General features: G+C 34.1%; 1 protein-coding gene across 3 annotated transcripts in view; it reads right to left on the bottom strand.

The window, feature by feature from the left end:
* Window positions 1-21,590, bottom strand: part of LOC124537219 (membralin) — a 105,890-nt gene that overhangs the window by 59,620 nt on the left and 24,680 nt on the right. For all 3 annotated transcript variants that reach the window (XM_047113976.1, XM_047113977.1, XM_047113978.1), the window contains exon 8: window positions 16,079-16,162. In XM_047113976.1, coding sequence (XP_046969932.1) covers window positions 16,079-16,162 — 84 coding nt within the window. The remainder of the gene's footprint in view (window positions 1-16,078; window positions 16,163-21,590) is intronic.

The raw sequence follows: 21,590 nt of genomic DNA on the forward strand, positions 1-21,590 counted from the left end.
CCTGTTCTTAGTGCAACCGCAAGTACATCGAACCGTCGTCAATTTGTATCGAACGAGCATGCATGTTAATAAAGCCTATTGTGTCCCTCGCCTTAGCCAGATTAGCTCACGACGACGGTCTTTGCCAATCTAATACAGACTTATTGTTCCGATACTCGACATCGTTATCATATACAAATGGTTATAATGACCCTAAAATATGTCTTATAATTTCAAAATATTTGCCATAAGCGCGTCCTTCGAGCTAAAATATATATTAAAATTCTATTTTACGCTACTGTTCGTAAGTACTTAATACTTAAAAGTAAGTTAGTGTTGTAATTCTTAATAATTTTAAAACAGTACACTAACATTGATGCATCATTGAACAAAGAAGCAATTTCGACACGGTTCATTACGCGTAATATAAAACTCAAAACATCTAAGTACCCGAGTAATAACATTAATTCATTAATTCGCTACCTAAACATTTTCCAATACTCGTCGAAGGTAAAATGTAGCGATATTATAATAAGGATTATTGGCCCAAAACGTTACGCAGCGTCTTACGGGAGAACCCCTAGCACTCGAGTGGAAGAAGAGTCAATCATTAGAGCCGTTGAAGAGGTTAATTTCGATAATCCGCTTTACCACTCACCTAAAATCTGTTGCCTGACTCTCGCCGCCGACAGCGTCGAGGAGATTACTGTCATCGGTACACAATGGTATAATAGTTAGGTATATCGGCGATACCGGCGGTTCATCGTGCCATTAATGAAGCGTACGTGTCGGGCGAGTCCGGTCCCTTGTGATCAAGGCGAGTGCGAGCCGTAGTTTAATTAGGGCAGCGGTTTAACAAACTGCTAATGGTGAAAATGGATCAGTGTATCGGTCGGTCTAGCTAGCTAGATGTGGCCCGCGGTCAAATCAACATTTGCCGACGGATCGAATTACGGTTCGCCGCCACGTCACCCGTAACGTAATTGATTCAGTGTCCGCTGGGCGCCGGCACGCCTTTTTGTCTCTCTCCCGGAAAAATGCAAAATCCACCAATAATTCAATATCCTCACACTTTCAACGCTGCCGCCGCCGTTCCAGCGACGATGTAACTTATAATTCGCTTTTAAAATGTTGTGCTGTTTTATACTTCTACAAATAATTTTGTATGTTACGTACATAACTTTTTCAAAACTAGTGCTTTAATTTGCTGTATTTTTAAAAACATCCCTATGAAAATAAATCTTTAATGCTATAACATTTTCATCCATTTCAGTTTTGATGAGTAAAATTCAAAGACAAACAACTCAAGTAGAAAGTATACAAGTACGTCAATCGTTTTAAAGTAAGTATATTAAATATATACGAAATACAGTGTAAAGTCCATTCACGTGAGCACATTCTTACGTGCAATTGAACAGCATCCGACGTGGAAACAGATACACGACAAATGCACAGAAACACTCATATCGAAACGAAAACATTTCAGCGATACGGAATATCGGAGGCGAAAATTCGTATTTCATCTGATGCTACGGTGAGGTTTATGAGATGCACCTATAATACGTATCTACCATTTATCGGAACGAACCCTTCAATTTAGACTGATTGAAGAACTAATAAGATATATAAATATAAAAATGGTCACCTTTGGAGAAGGCCTTTACCCTCCGTTGAAAGGGGTTCTTGTACCCATAAAATATAAAACCAACTAAAAGAATAAAGTACATAATTAATTAATGCATGCAAACTGTTTCGATGTATATATTTTTTTACTTTTTTATTATTTTCTTTTTCTTTTAAATTGTAAACCTATACTTAACCTATATCTGTATTTGTAACAAGAAATAAAAGGCTTTTTATTTATTTATTGAAGAAGTAATAAATATATAAAACTAATAAAAAAATAAGAAAAAAACAAATAAGAAGTTATATAAAGTAACAATTAAAAATTATTTACAAACTTTTTAACTATGTTTAACAACACAGATAAAAATAATAATAAAATAAAAGACCGTTGAGATATTCTATAGCATGTTGAGTGTAAAATTAAGTCACGCTTACTAAAAATGCCTTATCACCGGAACTAAGCTTATGTGTTATATTTCACACTTGTAGAATAATTCAGGGTATATGATTTTACCTATAAAAACTAATGAACTCTTAAAGAAGGTTGTAACGACAAATAATAGAAAGGAGTCATAGGCTTTTTTAGTCTTGATCATTAAATACAAACAATCCGATTATATGATCGGAAATACAATATGCATAGTTTATCGTCTTTAACTTCAACAAATGTATTTGCTTTTTCTGACCAAAATTTATGTATATATTGTTGGTATAAACAAGCAACATCAACGTCAAATCACACAACTTTCTTTTTTTTTTAAAAAAAAAGTGGGATATTCGTGGCTGACACATTGAGATCGCGAATATAATTATTACGGTGTAATGTGATTATTGATGGTTATTTGTGTTGTAGACTAAATGTTTTTCTATTGTGGTAGAGTGATTGTTATTTTAAATTAAAGATAATTGTTTTAGAAGTTAACCTACTTCCTACTTCTGGTTCTAAAAATATATATTTCGACATCTGTATATGCAACGTAACCAAATACTTAAGCGTTAACACATTATCGACTTCGATCTCATTAAATAATTATTAAATATACGCAACACAGACTTTATTACGATCGAAATAATATTTAATGTGGATTGTTCGACTTATACCCCGAGGGAGTTAGGCGGTATATTTGAAATTGGCTTCATAAAAGAATCGTAACGTAGTGTACGCATTTCAAAATGAAAAACAACTAGAAAATCGCCAGGGACGAGAGCGCAAGCAATATTGCAGGATTCGATTTAAAACTACGACATGCCGTTCTATCAAAGTATACCGATAAAAAACAAATATCCAAACGACACGCTTAATTCCCTTGAAGATATATGACAAATTGTTCCGTGACTGACTGATAACGTGCAATCTAATTAAACATAAATATGAAATTTATAATCTACTAGCGGCCCGTCCCGTCTTCACACGGATGGACATTTTTTTTATATTTGTACCAACTAATTTCTATATTTTTTTTTTCGCTCTTTTCCGACATGATTAACAATTGTCTTTCTATTTCAATAATTTTACAAAAAACCTTAATAAATTATATACCTAAACCATCCTTATAAATCCCTCTGTTTATTAATGAAAACACCATGCAAATATGCTTATTAAAGAAAATATTTCGTTAAATTTAAATTTTCACGTATACCTTATAGGTAATTAATGTTTTATTTACATAAAAATTTTAATTTAAAGTTGTTTCATTCTATTACATCATTTTTTTTAATGTAATTGATGAATAATGTGCCTTCAAAGATACAATGACAATTATTTCGATATTTAATTAAAATCAAAAATACATCGAGAGGTAAATGTTCCCTTATTTATTTAAATGTAAAATATATCGCACTAACCGCAAACATGAGTGACATGATACAATCAAAAGTTGTGAGACAGACACCGGTCGCTTCCGTCCGCCTCGGATGTAGACAATTTGCAACTAAATTCATCAATGCTTACGAAACCCACTTACGTCGGCTTTGATGTAATTGGGCCTCCAGGGCGACATTATGCTTCATTTTACCGAGTACTGGTAGAATAACACGGCGTTTGTGGGGAAGTAATGCATTTTGGCTAGCGTGTTTTCAGTAAGACGGAATTTGAACTATACATGAACCATGAAATAAAATAATTTAAAAATCAATTTTTAACCTTAAGGCTTCTTGATCTTTTGTATTATTCAGTATTTTTTGGAATATAATAAATATGATTTTATTAATATTCTTTTAAATACATACAGAACGTACATATACGATCGGATCTAACCATGAACAAACTATTTATTTGTACACTTGATCATTTACTTATAAAATCCAACGGCGTGGATAACCGGGACATTTGAGACAACAGCGTTAATAGGAAGACATGTTAAAAATACCTTTTTTACCAACCACTATAAAATATATTGACCCAATCTTCAAACATTCACTCTGAGTTAGAGACCAGATAAGACGATTACTGTAAGAAAAAAAAAGAAAACACTAATATACTTATTACAACCATAATGACTTGTGTCATGCCTCATCCAGACGAACTTCACGAACATCCTTTACGCATACTTACGCGTGAAAGAAGACACAGGCAACAGCTAGTTGAATATAATACCAATACTTTAACTGTATTATTATAACACGCCATTAATTCCAGTAACATTATAAAGACATCGCTCATTATATAAGCAAACTAAGAAAATATCGAAGATAAACGATTATATCATAAGTGACATAATTCTATCCAAGGCATCGCTTACAAGCGGCAGCGGATGTGGGCAATTTGAAACTAAATTCATTATTGCTTACGAAACCAACTTACTGGGCTTTAAAGTAATTGAGCCCCTAGGGCGATGTAACGCTTCGTTTTACAGATACTTGCAACGCGACACAGCTACGCTCCAAAGGCATGCAGTAAACTGTTCGTAGCCGTAGTTTAAATATCAACTATGTATACATAATTAAAAAAAAAAAAAAAAAAAAAACAAAATTCGAAGTAATTGTTCAAAAAAATATGATTGATCAAACGTTTCGTGTGTTTAGAAATGTAAAATATATTATATATTTATTCTTGAAAATGTAACGAACAATAACGCAAGAATATGGCATTAATGCTTCTTACCTACACTAAATACAGGGCTTGTGAGATAAGGCTGGGTAAGCCAGGTAAGCTTACAACAGAATCCTAGGAAATAGGTCAGAAATTTTCAATGCTATAGACTTCTAATGCGTAAATAGACTTGCAAAAAAATATTACAAAAGCAACGAATTTATTCATGATCTAACAAAATCATTGTTTCCCGACCCGATGAACAAGTAAAAAAAACTCTGATTTTCTTCGCCCGTTCTCATGTCCTGTATTTCTTTCCAAAACGATGGCAGATTTGCATGAAACAACAAGCAAACGCAATGATGTAATGAATAAAGATACTGACTAATTCGGCTCGACTTACTGTATGGGGAAATTTAGAAACCTTGAACAGCCGATTGAATAAGATTCAACAAAAAATAACAACAGCCTGTAAATTTCCCACTGCTGGGGGAAAGGCCTCCTCTCCCTTCGTAGAAAGGATTTGGAACATATTCCACCACGCTGTTCCAATGCGGATTGGTGGAATACACATGTGTCAGAATTTCTATGAAATTAGCCACATGCAGGTTTCCACACGATGTTTTCCGTCACCACCGAGAACGAGATGAATTATAATCACAAATTAAGCACATGAATATTCAGTAGTATTTGCATGGGTTCGCAATCATCGGTTAAGATGCACGCGTTCTAACCACTGGGCCATCTCGACTTAGAGATCTGAATAAGATTGAATGATGTAAATTCAAAATACACACTAGCGAGAGAACAGACGTAGACATTGACGTTCATTGTTTGACTTGATCCGGTCGATCGCGAACTAATTGCAGCCCCGGGCGGTCGCTTTGGATGCGCTTTTCGGTAAGTTTGAAATATTCTCACCAACGTTTACATGTGTCGCGGTCACTACACACACACACACACACACACATATTTACGACTTCATGCTAATCGCGATATTAACTTGTAAACATAAAATCTTTAGTAATTTAAATACGAATTGTTTTTTTGCCAAGAGCTCTCTTGATCTTCGACTCTTGATCTTTGACTTACAAGAAGTAAAGTATTTGACATTTTATACTTTTAGCATGTTAACAACCATTCGTATTGCAAGGTAGAGAAGCTTTTGTACGCCTCATGACGCGAAGCATCAAAATGCCTAACTCTAATGATTATTTTCATTTCATTTCGGCATTATAATTATTATACTATTGTCAGTTCACAGAATCAACATGGTTTGAAAGCTGTTGAAATAAATAAAAAAAATTAACTTATCTCTGTAGTATTTTTATAGAATAATAGAGACATGAATAACATCAAACCAAATTAATTATGTATATAATTTTAGTATATTTTTTAAAAATATTAGTTGAATTCCTTTATTTCCAAATGAATAGAAAAAAAGTCCCCTAAGTTTTCCTACAAACAAGTGTCTATACATTTTAAACTCTCACATTATACCCGGTAAAAACCTCGGACTAATTCTGATACATGTATATATTTAGCAGATTACCAGTTTCAACACAGGGTCATTGCCCTCTGACCTCCGTAACCCTAATTGTGTCGGATACTTCGTAGGGGTACTACTCTTACTGATAGATTTAAAAACGTGTAATAACTATTCAAAAGAGACAAATTAAGTCATTGATGACGTCGAATATTAATATCTTAATGTTGCAAAGATATAGATAATCAATATTTAAAAGATAACATCTTATCGACTATAAAGTTGAAGCAAATTAATAAAAAATCAAAATGTAACTTAACTATATCAAATTTATGTATTTAATAGTAGTCGCCCGCGACTATGCTCGCGTTTTAAGCTGTTGATTGTCATGTATCAAACAAAAAGTCCTTTCTTGGAATTCAAATTTGCTTCATACCGAATTCCATCAAAATCGGTTCAGCGGTCGTGAAAGAGCGACAGACATACAGAGTTACTTTTACATTTACAATAATAATACGGATTGAAATTTGATATTCAACAAGACAATTATAAAGTTAACGAATTGAAAATAAACGCATGTAAACGACAAGACCAGTTCATCGCCTTAGAGCTTGTAACGTGATATAACCACCGAAACTCGTAACATTCCGCTTTCCGCGGTTGCACAACTCGGCTGAACTTGTTGCATGCTTCCGGATACCCGAGGTGTGGGAGCGGAGAGGGCGGGCGTTTTTTTTTCTGTTTCCCTTTATTTTCTTTCCCGTTTTCAAGAGACGGCGCATCTCATCTGTACTGTGGCTCGGGGGAACGAATGTTCTATCTAATTAACTTTATCATAAAGCGCCGGTTATTGCCTCGCCGGCGCACTGTTTAATCGGAAACACGCTTTATGTTACAGTTTTTGTTCCTGTAATTACTATGTTAATAAAGATTCAAGTAATTCAAATACCACATTATTAAAATTCGATTTAATTCATTAGGCTTTTTTGCTGCTCACATAATATTCAAAAATGATTTGCAACTACAATTTATCTATGTATATTATACACTTTAAAAAAATAGTTTTAATTGAAAAGACTTCAGACTCGACCGTAGTTTTCAATTTAATTCACTTAACAAAATTATACACCTCTTGAACATGTCCTGGACTTTACTCACATCCGCTTGAAGAAACGAGTAACAAACTCATGAATCTTGAAGAATCTAATTAATTATATATCTACTACGAAATGTTAAAACAATTTTGGCCCAAAAATATATACAATTTTAATTATTTTTTTATACAATTACGCTTTATAAACAAATAAGTAGTCTAAATGTAATAATTCACAACAGTATTTGTCATATAAATAGAGACTATCACAAAAACTAATCCCTTAAAAGTTATTCCGTCTAAAAATGAAGTTTTCTCAATTAAACGCAGCGAAAGAACGTACGGGCAAAGTTTCAACTTTGATCTCAGATAACGCGGCGTCTGGCGGTTTCTATCCGCTAGGATTAATAACAAATGAGCTAAGTATTGACGGAGATATGAGATTTACCAAACTTGATATCAAATTGAAATTACTCTATCGTTTTTAGAGTTATACTATAATTATGGAAGTGAACAGTCTTTGGTTTGTTTTGCAGTTTGAAAGTTGATTGACCCATGTTTGACGGAGCTATGACGATAAAGGAACTGCTACCATGTATAATAAGTAGGTATATAATCTTTGTTTGCCTTATGATTTGCCTTACTATAAGTGCCTTATCTGATGCATTGGCTAATCTGCCTTTTTGCTTAAGAAAATTAACATAGTTTTAAAGTTCATCCGAAAGTATAAGCATAAGGAATATAGCATCTTAGTTCTTAAGGTTGATGGCGCGTTGGAGTTATAAGGGATAATTATTATTTCAGTGTCAATTCCTATAGGCGGTAGTAACCACTTACCATCAAGTAACCTTGTCTTCCTATGTGTAAATACACAGTAAAACAGTCTTACTTTATATTATATTGTAATTACAACTATCTTAGACGATAGACAAATGCAGTCGCAAACTTTTCAGTTGCCTCTTTAAGACCAAAATTTATCGAGTTCATTGATTTAATGTACCGTCTCAGGTTTAGCTAGCGTTAGCTATATAAGCTTACGAAAACTAAAACGACACTAAGCAGACTCTCCGGAGAATTCACAGTTAAAAATAAATCAATCGACACGTTTGCAGAAAAAATATAAATATTTAAAAAAAAAAAACTGAAATCGCTTGAAATTTTCGGGTAAAAGAAGTCAGGCAGTAAGTTTGAGGCAATTTTCGATTTTTTGACAAAACGTCGACATATTGGAAAAATGTCAGCCAAAAATATTCACAAATATAATATTGTCTATGTTATGTTAAACTTCGTCATTGATCACTCTCTCTATTTGAGAAAGCAGTATCCGTTAAGTGTTTTCTTGGTGGTAGGGCTTTGTGCAAGCCCGTCTGGGTAGGTACCACCCACACATCAGTTATTCTACCGCCAAATAACAGTACTCAGTATTGTTGTGTTCCGGTTTGAAGGGTGAGTGAGCCAGTGTAACTACAGGCACAAGGGACGTAACATCTTAGTTCCCAAGGTTGGTGGCACATTGACGATGTAAGGAATAGTTAATATTTCTTACAGCGTCATTGCCTATGGGTGATGGTGACCACTTACTATCAGGTGGCCCATATGCTCGTCCGCCAATCTATACCATAAAAAAAAATAAAAAAAAAGTAAGCGGAAACACAGACAGATACAGAAAGCTATGTACTTTATTAAACACAATTTAAAGATACAACATATTTGAAATCTGGCTGATAATAAAGATTTTATTGAACCCCTTACCCTAACAAAGTTAAAGTGCAAAATTAAAGCGTCACTTAAAAAGTATTATTTATCATTAGTTGCAATATTGAAATACGTTCCGAATAACACAACACAAAATGCATCACCTGCAAACTTGGCTGAACAAGTCCGTACGGAAATAATAAAACTATCAACTGCCGAGTATCGGAGATAGAAGAATCAGGCAAACGTGCCCAACTTCGCGAAACTTCGACCGGTGAGTCTCTCCAACTAACTCTTATTACAAACTCGTCGTAACTTATAATAAGCTTAAGAATATCACTTTACACATTAAACATTTATTTATTTTTTTTTATATTTTTATTTAATACTTCGAAGTTTAGTAGTTTAAGCATAATACTTTACATCCGTCTGGATGTCGAGATTAATTATTATTGAAAATAATCCTAAATATAATAAGATTAATTTTAGTAAGTCAGTCGAAAAAATGAATCGATTACAAAATAGTAATCGAAGATTGCGGGTTTTTATATAATATATGAGGCCGCAGTAGGAAATGTAACATTGGGATCTAAGATGTAGGTATGTTGTATTTATAGTTACAATGGCAAACTCAGCAAAACTAAAATATTACAATATTTATTATTCCTGCTTGGCGGTGCATTGTGTGAAGCGAATTAAGCGAAAATTTACTTGTAGTTTCGAATAAATGTACGAACCCGAGCAGGCATCAATGAGTTTTCATGCTTTTATGTTTAATTTGTATTAATAATTAATCTTAAGTTAAGTGGTAAGTAAACCTGCATTGTATATCGGATTCTACAAAAAAATCTGCCAATGTACCAACCATTTTTTCAAATGCCCTCCATTGAAATTTTTTTACAAACTTTTGAAAACTTATATTTCATTACAAGTGTAGGCAAGCAACATACTCATAATGTACTGCGAGCATTTAATCAATAGACAGTTAATAATCAAATCGCTTTATATCAAATTCATCTAAAAATACTTATGAATGATTATTTATTTGTAAAATTTTACGTACACACGTCCAGATCGACGGTAACGTGAGCCGTAATAGCGAACCGTATCATTGCATAAATCCTTTTTAATCCTCCATTATTCAGTGCACGTATATTATAAATCATTTGTTTTGATTCCATTGCATGTACTAGCTTACCAATCCCGACGTCACGGTTCTGATTTATGTATTATTATTATTTTTTCAATGTAAATGATTCAAAAACCCACTTGATTTTCAATAGGCCTTACATCATTCAAGTGAGGTTTATTTCAACAATGAGTAATCATTATTGTTTAATTGGGTATTATTTCATAAATAAAATGCACTTAAAATTAAACATTCAATTAAAACACTCATTTAAAATAAAATACAAACCAATGAAAGCTATTATTTAACTGAAGCGATTACAATAAGATCGTGTTACGCAGACGATCGATGGATCAAGAATATCTTTGGATTCGAAACTTCTGTGGAATGCTTAGATGTGATTTGAACTTTGAAGTGGTATTAAATCCTTAGATATTGATGCTTATAGTTAGTACACAGTTCATTAGCTCGCGCGGTCATGAAGAATTAAAACAACAAAATGATATAATTTCGTGGTTATCTTACATCTTATAGAGTTAGGATACGATAGACTGTATCTCTTTTAAATAAGTTCAAAAACCATAATACATGTGTAAAAATTCGATTAATAATATTTTCATTCGATAATTATACGGAATTTAGTAAATTCATTTTCATATACATCATTTTTTGTTCTATGGTTAGCGCCATGTTATTTAAGAAACATACCATTTAATGCCTTATGATGATAACGAAACAATTAGAAAAACAAAAACGTTATCACAAATTTATGAAATATATCGTATATCTTAACATATTGAACACAAGGAGGATGTAAAAGCAATCGCTACTAATGCAGTAAGCCAACAAACAGGTGTACATTTAAGCGGATAACAGTAATAGTTACAAAACTAATAACACCCACACGTTTCTACGAGAGCACTGCATTGCTGGTTATGTCAGACGACACCTCAAACGACATTTTAACAGTACATCGCTAAATGCAATAAAAAACCACTCCGGTTGATTTCCTCATCGCAGTGCCGAAGGCCTGGCTTTAGGTCGCATCCTGTACAAGCTTCAGCTTTTATTATTAGACATCCTTTAACCTATACCACCAAACATACACTATTAAATAACTGACGTTGAAGGATTCCTCCAAATGTAGAATAATGCAAATAAAGTTTTATGTACTCAAATTTCTTCTTAAAAAAAAAACAAGTAAAACTATAATTACATAAGAAACACCAATTCCAATTTTTAACGCCAACGACAGTCACTCGCAAACTGTACCATATTCTACGACAATGGAAATTATTTTTCCAAACCAAATAATGAAAATCAACAATAGGTCAATGCTAGAGGTTCATTGACCAAAATAACTGGGAATTTCCTACTAGTAATTTAGAGATAAAGTTTTAATTAAACTTTACATAACAGAGGTAACTAGAGTCAAAAAAAAAACTTAAAACGCCTTATAAAAGTGCACACAGGAACGTGTGACAGTAAATTGAATGGGTCGGGCGGGTGCGGCGCTGTTTGCGCGCTCATCAATCATACCCGTATGGATTTCATTTTAATGCGACGTCATCGGCGTCTCGCGGCCGCACCGTCATGCCACTATCATCTATCTATTGTTTCACGTAACCGTCACGGATAGGTAAATGTTTAGTCACATAATTAGCCGCGGCTGACCCGACTTAGGCCGCACGAAGCGTGCTGTCATTACCAACTATCGTATTCTATCTTTATATTCATCTCGTGCTCAGCGGTGAAGGAAAACATCATGAGGAAACCTGCATGTGACTAATTTCATATAAATTCTGCCACATGTGTATTCCCCCAACCCGCATTGGAACAGCGTTTTGGAATATCTTCCAAAACATCGTCTCTAATGGAGAAGCGGCCTTAGCCCAGTAGTGGGAAATTTACAGGCTGTTGTTGTTGTGTATATATATTCTTGATTAACTTTATATTTTTGATGTTTACTGGTATTTTATATGGTCGAGTTGGGAAAATAAACATTTCAGTCGAGAACGATATACATATAATATTACAAAATAAATTACCTACTACCTACTAGTCAAAGCAACAAAAGAAAGGTGCAGACTAGCAGAGCTCTTGAAATTTTCATGTCATTCAAATGTTCCGGACATGCAATTATTAAAGCACTCAACAAACATATTGTAGATTCATAATATTTCACAACATCCGGAATATTCACTCCACCGAAACTCTTGTTATTAGCCTGACCCCTTCTTCGTTCGAGCGGACAGGAGGTGGAAGCACAAATTTTCGCCTATTGTATTTACGGATACGGCAAATTAAATCCCCATTTGTAGAGGCAGAACACCTAAGGGGGAACTGTAATCCACACCGGCCGCCTCCATTGTCGTCCGTACTCCGCTTTACCTAGGCTTAAGAGCTTCGCTGCGATACGAGAGACTACAGACAATTTGCAAATTAATAACCAATCACATCGATATTGAAGTCCATATCGTCCATTTATTTAAAAGTTTTAAGCTTAAGAAAACGTTTTGCGTGTTTTTATTAAAATTTACCGACCGTCCAAAACTCTATCTGAAATCTTGCTAATAACACGAATTTTAATGGATTATTCAAAACAAACAATACATTAATACTTCATACACATGAAAAACATAAATATAAATAGAATGGTCAAGTATAGAAAATACCAAACAAGTTATATCAGCTCGGCCTGAATATTGACTAAAACAGATTGCTTTATGCAGATCGAGCGCTATTGGTTCATGTCTCACTCATCTGCACCGGGATTATCAATTCGACGGATTATGTTTCGACATACGCTTCGAATTTACATTTTCATTACAACACTAAACTATTCGTACATTAGCGTCAAGGAAATCCTTATTCGACAAACATCGAAATGGTTGAAAAAAGTCGAGACAATAATTCGAATTATGTTCGTCTATTCATCACACAGCGTCGTATTTAAGCGGATGCACTCCGTCTGATTGGGTATTGTTTCGGACAGTTCAACGCTAATACTGTGCAGTGTATGCGACGCGAATCCAATTTTCGGACGCGACCCGCGATGCGGCCGTTCTCTATCTATTAGTATTCAGAGTAAGTTCAGCGTACGTGCTCGCGCGTCACGTGATGCTATGTGCGAGCAAACAAAAACACGTGAGCGCCTGAAATAGGCCCCACGCTGCATCGACTCTGTGCTGTATAATATTTTCACTGAATTCCAGAAGTTCCAGTTTGTTTTACTTTTAATCCCCATTGACTTCGCTGAAATTCCAACTATGAATAAATTCTTTATGAAATTTCACATGGAAAAGAACTCGTACGGAATAAGCGACTAAAAATTTTAATCTGAGCTGGGGTAATTGAATGTCTTCGAGTTCTCGAGGACAGTGGAGTAGATAATAGAAGTTATTAAATATGCCGAACTTCGCTGGCTGCCGGGAACGGATTGAAAGTAATCTCTTCGGTCGACATTTTTCAGAGTTCTTGAATGAGTGACAGGCTGAGACACGAGATAGCATCTTCGAAAGTAGATTGGAAATTTGAAATGTAATTTTACCTTCAACTTTTTTTAAAAAGGAAATGTTTATGAAACACTTTTTTGCTGATTGTTTTTGTCTTTATTATTTCTGCCTCTAAATGCGTTTTGTATATATTTATGTTATAGATGTATTTATTTTTTAATCTGAATTATTAGAATTTTCTTTGATTGTAGACATTTTATATCTGATACTAATATTACTTTGGTTACTAATATCATTCATATCAAATAATGTACATTTCGAATTTGTAACAAAAATCAATTTTTGAATCTAGAAATGTATTGGAATCCAACGCAAAATGTATTCCAATTCATATGTGGTTGTATTCGAAAGTTGTCAGATACCGTACGACGACACAGCTAGGGGCGATATTAATCAGACGATATGCAATGCGGGCGACGGTCGCACACACCAACTTCAAGATTAGAATTTCTAAGCTACCTCGTAACAATAATTGAGTCTGCCGAACTGTAATTTGTACAACGTATTGGTGAACTCCGCTAATTTCGTGGAGTCGAATTTATTTTCGCATACAATATTCTTTAAATATATACAGATTAAAGGACCTTCGTTCTTAGTGATATTATCACTACATTTTACAAAACAAAGTACCGCAGCCGCATCTGTCTGTCTGTTCGCGATAAACTCCAAAACTACTGAGCTAAATTTCATACGGTTTTCACTAATAGACAGAGGGATTCATAAGAAAAGTTTACGTATATAATTTAATAAGTAGAAATAGAAAGACAAAAAAAAGTTAAACATGTCGGAAAAAATAAATAATATAAATAGAAGCTAAAATATTTTATTTAATATAATTAAAATTATGTCCACCCGTGCGATGCTGGGACGGGCCGCTAGCTTATTGATAAGGTGGGATGACTTCGAATGATGACTGAGAGAGGGTCTGTCTGTCACTACCTGATCTACGATGTCAACATAAAGTTAGATAGAACAGGAAAGCATTGTACGCCGAGCCCCGATGAATGATTTACGGAACGAATGATAGTGATGAATGAAAAGTATGAATGACATTAATTATAATTTTATGAATCAAAAATACAACGATTACACCGAATCATTACAATCCATAGTATAATTTTTTTATCTTCTTTATGAATATGATAAGGCGGAATCTAATTACTTTTTTAATTTGAATATTATTTTTGTGACTAACTTACACATAGTACCTCCTTTACAATATATTAGTTTAGTATATTGTTAGTGTCTTGATTTGTAAGTTACAAGAACAGCCTTCCAATGTACTACTGCGGGCGAAGTCCGCCTCTGCTCTTGCGGATAATGCTTGAAGCCTAATCAACCTCGCTGGTTCAACGGCCACTGGCCTGATATTTAATAAAATGATTCTATTTAAAGCATATTATATCATAAAACAATTAAGCGTTTTTAAGTATAAAGCTACTCTTCATACGTTGTGAATTAAGCAAACCTTCTACCCTTAGATTAAGAGGATTACTAAATTGAGGATTCTTCTGACTTAGATCCCACTAGGACATAACAGTACTTGTAAAACATTTCTACAGATCCTTAGGCGTTATCACCTACTCGTGTCAACTTTTTATGAGTAGATTCCTACCTACCTCATTGGCAAGATGTTACCGACAATACGGTTCGCAGAACAAGATGTAATATTAGATATCGTTATTTGGTTAAAATGGGTCAAAAGTATTAGGACATGATCACAAGCTAGGCGGGTGGGCGGCTGGCGTCTGTAAGGCGCAACAGGCGCCCCGCCCTACCGCGCAACAGGCGCCGCACCCGACTTACTTGTTGAATCGACCGACCTACTAACGTTACAATGAAGATGCTACATACGTGAAATCATTATTATATAAGAAGTTCCTCAATAGAAACAGCCATTACATGCGAACGTCCAAGTGGCGCCCGAGGTGGGACCAGTCACTTGCAGGTTATATCTAGCCATTTAATTAACGACGAATAGTACTGTTCACAGATAACATTTACAACATCAATCAAACATCTTAACAAATGTTACTCGTTTCCAAAAAACCACATCGAACACAATAATTTATTTACGCATATACCAATAGGATAATCATTCAATGAATATTTACAACTACTCCAATCTTATTTGTCGTAACAAAAAAATATATTAAACGCTTCCAATAAATCTATAATTCATAGTAACTTTAAGCGAAAATGTTCTCTTCCAATAGCAAATGCACAATTCCTTGATAAAATAGTAAGTGTAGATTTTAAGTACAAACGTGCGAGAATTTCAGAGTGTCAAACGTCTTGCAACCATAAAAGCTCCCTTGACGCGCTAAATATGCGACTTCATTTGCAAGGCAAGTCTGCTTGTCGCGCTTTGCGGTTAGAATCGCAGCAATTATTACGCGAACTAGTAATTTGTTGACTCTGTATCGTTCGTTAGGAACGGTTGCATTGGAGAAAAATATTTTAAAGATTTATCTGGCTTTGTAATGTAACCGCAATAAATGCTAAATGACAAATATGCACTTACCAACTAGAGCTAAAATAACTGTGAGTAGTGGCGCCGCTGGGAACGACACGGTCACGTTGAATTCCAACATCTGCAGCAGATCCACTGGAACAAGTAGACAATAATCATTATTTATTACATTCCTATTCATAAATTAATGTATCACAGTTAAAATAGGCATCTGATAACACAAACTATTACAGTGGTAATTATTGTGTTATTAAATTTTCGGTTTGAGTATTGATAAGTAAAGAATATGCAGTGAATGCATGTTTATAAAAATGATGTAAATCAAATTTAAAAACATGTTTATGGGCGGAACATAAAGGTGGGGACGCTATAAGCCATTCTTAGGGTCCCCCGGAGTGCGCGCGCGACGATGCGACGCGTTAACGCGATCAAACGGCATCTGTATGAATTTTTCATGCGACACGAGAAGTAATGGTGTCGCCCGAGACGTCGGATCATTCTTTACGAGCCGACAACGGAAACCTTTAAAAATATACGGTTTATTCGCTGCGGAAACGAACGTCGGCACGGATAAACCTAACTTGCTTTAACATTATTAAAGTGTTACCGAAACTCCTTAAAAAAACGCACATTACGAACTTTTCCTGTATACCTGCCGCATACATCGAAACAGGATTTCCTAGCTGGATTTGGTAATTTTCGGGAAAAAGAGTTTTTAAAAGAGCACATCGGTAATAAGATAAAGGTTTTATCGTCTTTTCGTTAGCTGGTTAGCTGTCCCCATTTGCTTTCAGTCCGTCGAAGTACGTGGACGTAACTTTGGGTGAGATAATCCAAATATAATGTCCGTTCCTATTATACCTTTTTATACTACAAAACCTTTTGTTATCTAAATAATAAAAGACCACGATGTCTAAAATATGCAGCTATTGACTAAATTATATAAATTCCAGTCCATAATACTTTTCAAACGTATAGAGGAAAATGCATAGAATTTATTGTTATTAACTCGAGCGATAGAAACTTTATACCACTATTTTGCAAAGCTTTTTACTGGGTTATATTAAGTTTGTTAGTTGAAACAGTATTCTGAAGTTTCATAAGCGAAAGTGATTAGTATTTTACTTGTTTTCATTTATAATGATGAAATGTTAACGTTTTTTAATAAAAAGATGGCATGACAATCGTACTAAAAAGTTCACGCGATCCACCTTTCGGCCATTTTTCCGGTGCAGATAAGCTAATATTTTCAGTGGAAATTGTAAATTGCATCGTCATCGTTCATCATTCATCATGCGAAATTAATTTCGCCGTCGCTTTCCCGGCCTCGTTTCGTTCCGTATTTTCTACAATTTACTGCTTCCTAGAGTCATATTATTATAAAGCATCGGTATCAGAGGCAAATATTAAAATTGAAAAATTTTACAATATCTCCGTGAAATAATTTATTAGTCACACATATCAATACACAGATACATCGTGACTTCTCCGGGTTCAAATTTGATTTAATTTTAGTATCATATTCGATTTGATATGTAATCTTATTTATTATGACTATTTAGTTTCAGATATAAAATAATAATAACAATATGAAATTCAATCACTGTAGAGGTTTCAATTATCTAAACTGAATTTTAATACTCAAAAATATTTAGATATTTTTTTTAAATCAAATTATTATTCAGCATAATATAAATTGTAAGGTGCTAGCAGCTTAAACTCTCAATAGAGATTAATTCACGAGGGGGTTTTCCCATAAAATGAACAGAGTGAATCCCTCTTCACGTAACGATATTCTAAGAACAAATAGGGATGCCCCCTGTATATGAGTCTGCGTAAATATATAATAACTTAATATTTCAAGGCCATGTTATTCCAAATATATTATTGATAGATATTCATAATTTATAATTAAATTATAGCAAACTAAGTAACGCGCAAAATGTATGAAATACGCAGCACGAAATTTCGGTGAAGTAGCAACCCTAAGTGATACTTGACGCTGAGAACAATATAGCGCAGGTAATTGGCATTAAAGGCAGCTCGAACGATTGTTAGCGTAAAGTGAAGTGGACTGCGAGCTGGCGCCGCTCCTGGTCCTAATTAGACAAAAATACGAGGTAAAATGAGTCTTCTCTTGTATAAGCCACGCTGTTCACCTTGTTACACTTTAAAAAGGATTTTTAGACGTTAAAATATACAGAGTAAGGGTGATAAAGTTTTATTTAGCAATGGTAGGTACATAAACTGTTAAAATAAAGTGTTCGAATGGACCATCGTACTGAACAAGCCTTTTCTTATCCATGAAAGCGTTGAAGCTACGTCAAGATCAATTCCTGGAAGCAGTTACGAGAATGTATGATTCGGATTTAATTTTTTTCAAAGCCAAGAAAAGCTGACAAATAACTTAGTTTGCCGACCGATATATTATTTAGCTTTGTTAATAAAATAACTTATTTTACAAGTAATTTATGGCTTATCGCTCTCCAAAGATCAAAAGCCATAGCACTGCTATAATTTAAATAATTTTGAGCACTGCTTCAGCACCTAGGTGAGCAAAATCACGAGATCAGATAGTATTTGATAAATAAAAATAAACCGTTATTACTAACCGTTTTATTACGTTAAAAAGCAAAATATTTATTGAATTTCACGTCATTATAATCAGCTTATGTTCGCTTTGAATACCTCCCAATGCTTTTTGTAAGATTACGCCTTATTTGGAAGCGAAATAATTGATCAAATTACATCTCAAATCGTCTTAAAGGAGCAAAAAATTCTCAAATTAGACAATTATTTTCAAGCCTTCGCCCCCAATAAATATTCATTATTTGATATTTCACAATAATAATAATCAGAAAACGTTTTCTTGTATATATAAATGTGTGTGTAAGTTTATTAAATTATATACATATGTATGTATACAATTTAATTTTTATATTTCTATACTTATCCAGTAAAGTTCATCTGTATGTACAACTGTGTATCGATCTTCCAGATCCAGCCTAAGACCTTTTTTTATGGTATAGGTTGGCGGACGAGCATATGGGCCACCTGATGATATGTAGTCAACATCACCCATAGACAAAGAAGCTGTAAATAATTTTAACTATTCCTTACATCGTCAATGTGCCACCAACCTTGGGAACTAAGATGTTATGTCCCTTGTGCCTGTGCTGGCTGCCTGGCTCACTCACCCACCTCAAAAAGCCCTACCACCAAGAGGTATTAAGTATCAGCGATTTCTGCCACGTACTTCTACCAGAAAAATTTATTTGAAGAGAAAGGTTATTATTAGGTCTTAAGAATATTTTTCCGAATCGATTGTAGATTTTGATCAACAATCAATATTTTTTTTTATCACCATAACCCGTACACTTTGGCACTGTCAAAAATATTAGCAATTCCTTACATCGCAAACCACCAACCTTAGTAACTATAGTAAGATAATACTAAGTATTTTTGTTAGCTGTTGAATGTATGATGGCTCGATAATACCTACCGAGATGAGTTTGCTCGAAATCAGCTCGATTAAAACAAAGTTTCGTGATGGAATATTTTCCGAGAATGCTTATACCTGACGCCTTATACGATTTGATATTACGCATTTAGATGAAATATACAAACTCATGATACTATTTCAGTTGATGCGATCAGACCTTATAATGTGGAAATTTCTATGTATTCTTTTCAAAAAGGTCTGATCCTGATCACGCTAAAGATTCTCAAGAAGAAATATTAAGATTGAATGGGTCGAATATTACTTAGTTTTTTTTTCTGACCTAACAAAAATCTGTTACATATTGCCATAATATATTATATCTTGAATACTGAGTGTTCACTACTCTTAGTTATCTCAGATCGACTATCCAATCCCACTACCATTTAGCAATCCTACATTCTGCTGGCGGATTTCATTGAGTACCTACCAGTAATTTGTGGTTATTCAAGTCAATAAGACGAGACACTCTACCAGTGACTGACTCAGACAATAACTCTGGATTAGGTTAAATTAATAATCTCTAGTAAAAAATCTTCATACATTTTCCAACTTCATGAAATTTCATAACCAAGCTTTGGCAAACATGAGAAATGTAAAAGGATTGCTGGCCGTCAGGTCACAGTTTAGAGATTGATTAAAAGCATCTGCTTTAAAATCCGCGTAGATGGCAACGAACGTTTTTATTAAAGACATGCTCCGCGATTCCTGACCATACACCTTATAATACTATTAGGTCTGATCGCATATTATGCATATTCCAAAAAAGAAATTATATCATGAGTCCTGAGATCCTTATCATCTGATTTTAACCGATGCAATGCAAATCTGTTTTGTCATCTGTCATTTGTTTTCATTTTCATTTTAAATATCTGAGGACCAATAGAGCAAAAATACACCAAAAATAATTTTAACATTCATGTGCATATCATATCTAGCTATAACAATGAGACCATCTCTTGCTTACTTCCTAAACATTTGCAATTTATTTCAATCTGGTAACGATAACTTTAGTTTCTCATTTATGAACCATATTCAAGCAAAACGCTAATGTAAAGTCGATATACATTCCCGTTTGCATGTTTCCAGTAAGCGAGCAATTTACTTGAAGCAGACGAAGCATATGAAGCCTTGCAAGCAATCGGCAAACCAGCATTGGAAATTACCGATTGAAGACCTACATAAAATGTCCTATTAGTTCACTCTTCCGAATTGATCGCAGACTCGAACGACACATTTTATACGTAAGTACTTCGAGAAAAACATTAAATTATGCATTTCAAAATGGAAAATACTTGCAATAATTTAAAAATCCGTAAAATGAATGTGCTGTATATAACGACTCTGTGTTATATTCTCGTTAAATTTAAAGTTTACAGTATGAAATTATTAGTGTCGTTGTATCAATAAGCGTGAGATGTATAACCGGTATTACGTTACATCCTTTGTATTCACCTGTCAACGCTCTTGTTCTCTCAACCTTTAAACTAAAGCACGACAATACAAACTATTCTTACTTAACGGGAAAGTAACAGATATGGGGTGATACCTATACCTAACCCATTTAATGGACAGACCTGCACAATGAATATTACGTCTTAACAAATGATGTTATTGGACACTTGCCCTAATGAAAAATACAACAGTGTTAAGATATGAAGTGTTTAAAAGATATTTTCTGCAAGTTTATTTTTCAGTCGCAATCCCCATAAAATTTAATGAGCGTATGTTCCAAGTAAGCCGCAGTTTGTCAACACGCGTGGTTAATTAACCAAAAGTCGGTCGCTTACCGCAGATTTGTGTTAATTTAATGCTTCACGGGTCGGCACTACCTTTGAATGTTAATCTGAATGTCATTACAGTTTAATTGTAAAAGTATTGGCATTCCTTAGCAAACCTTTTTTGTTTATTAATTCGTATTAAATTATATAATTTGTTTACTATTAGTATAAATTTTCAACGATAGTTTTGTCTACAAGCAGTTTGTTTAATATTTGATTGTAAGATTTCTTATTTAATTTAAAAACGTGGAGTACTTTTTCCCACGCCTTTTCATGCGAAAAT

The sequence above is a fragment of the Vanessa cardui genome, chromosome 18 (assembly GCF_905220365.1).
Source record: "Vanessa cardui chromosome 18, ilVanCard2.1, whole genome shotgun sequence".
Lineage (NCBI taxonomy): Eukaryota > Metazoa > Arthropoda > Insecta > Lepidoptera > Nymphalidae > Vanessa > Vanessa cardui.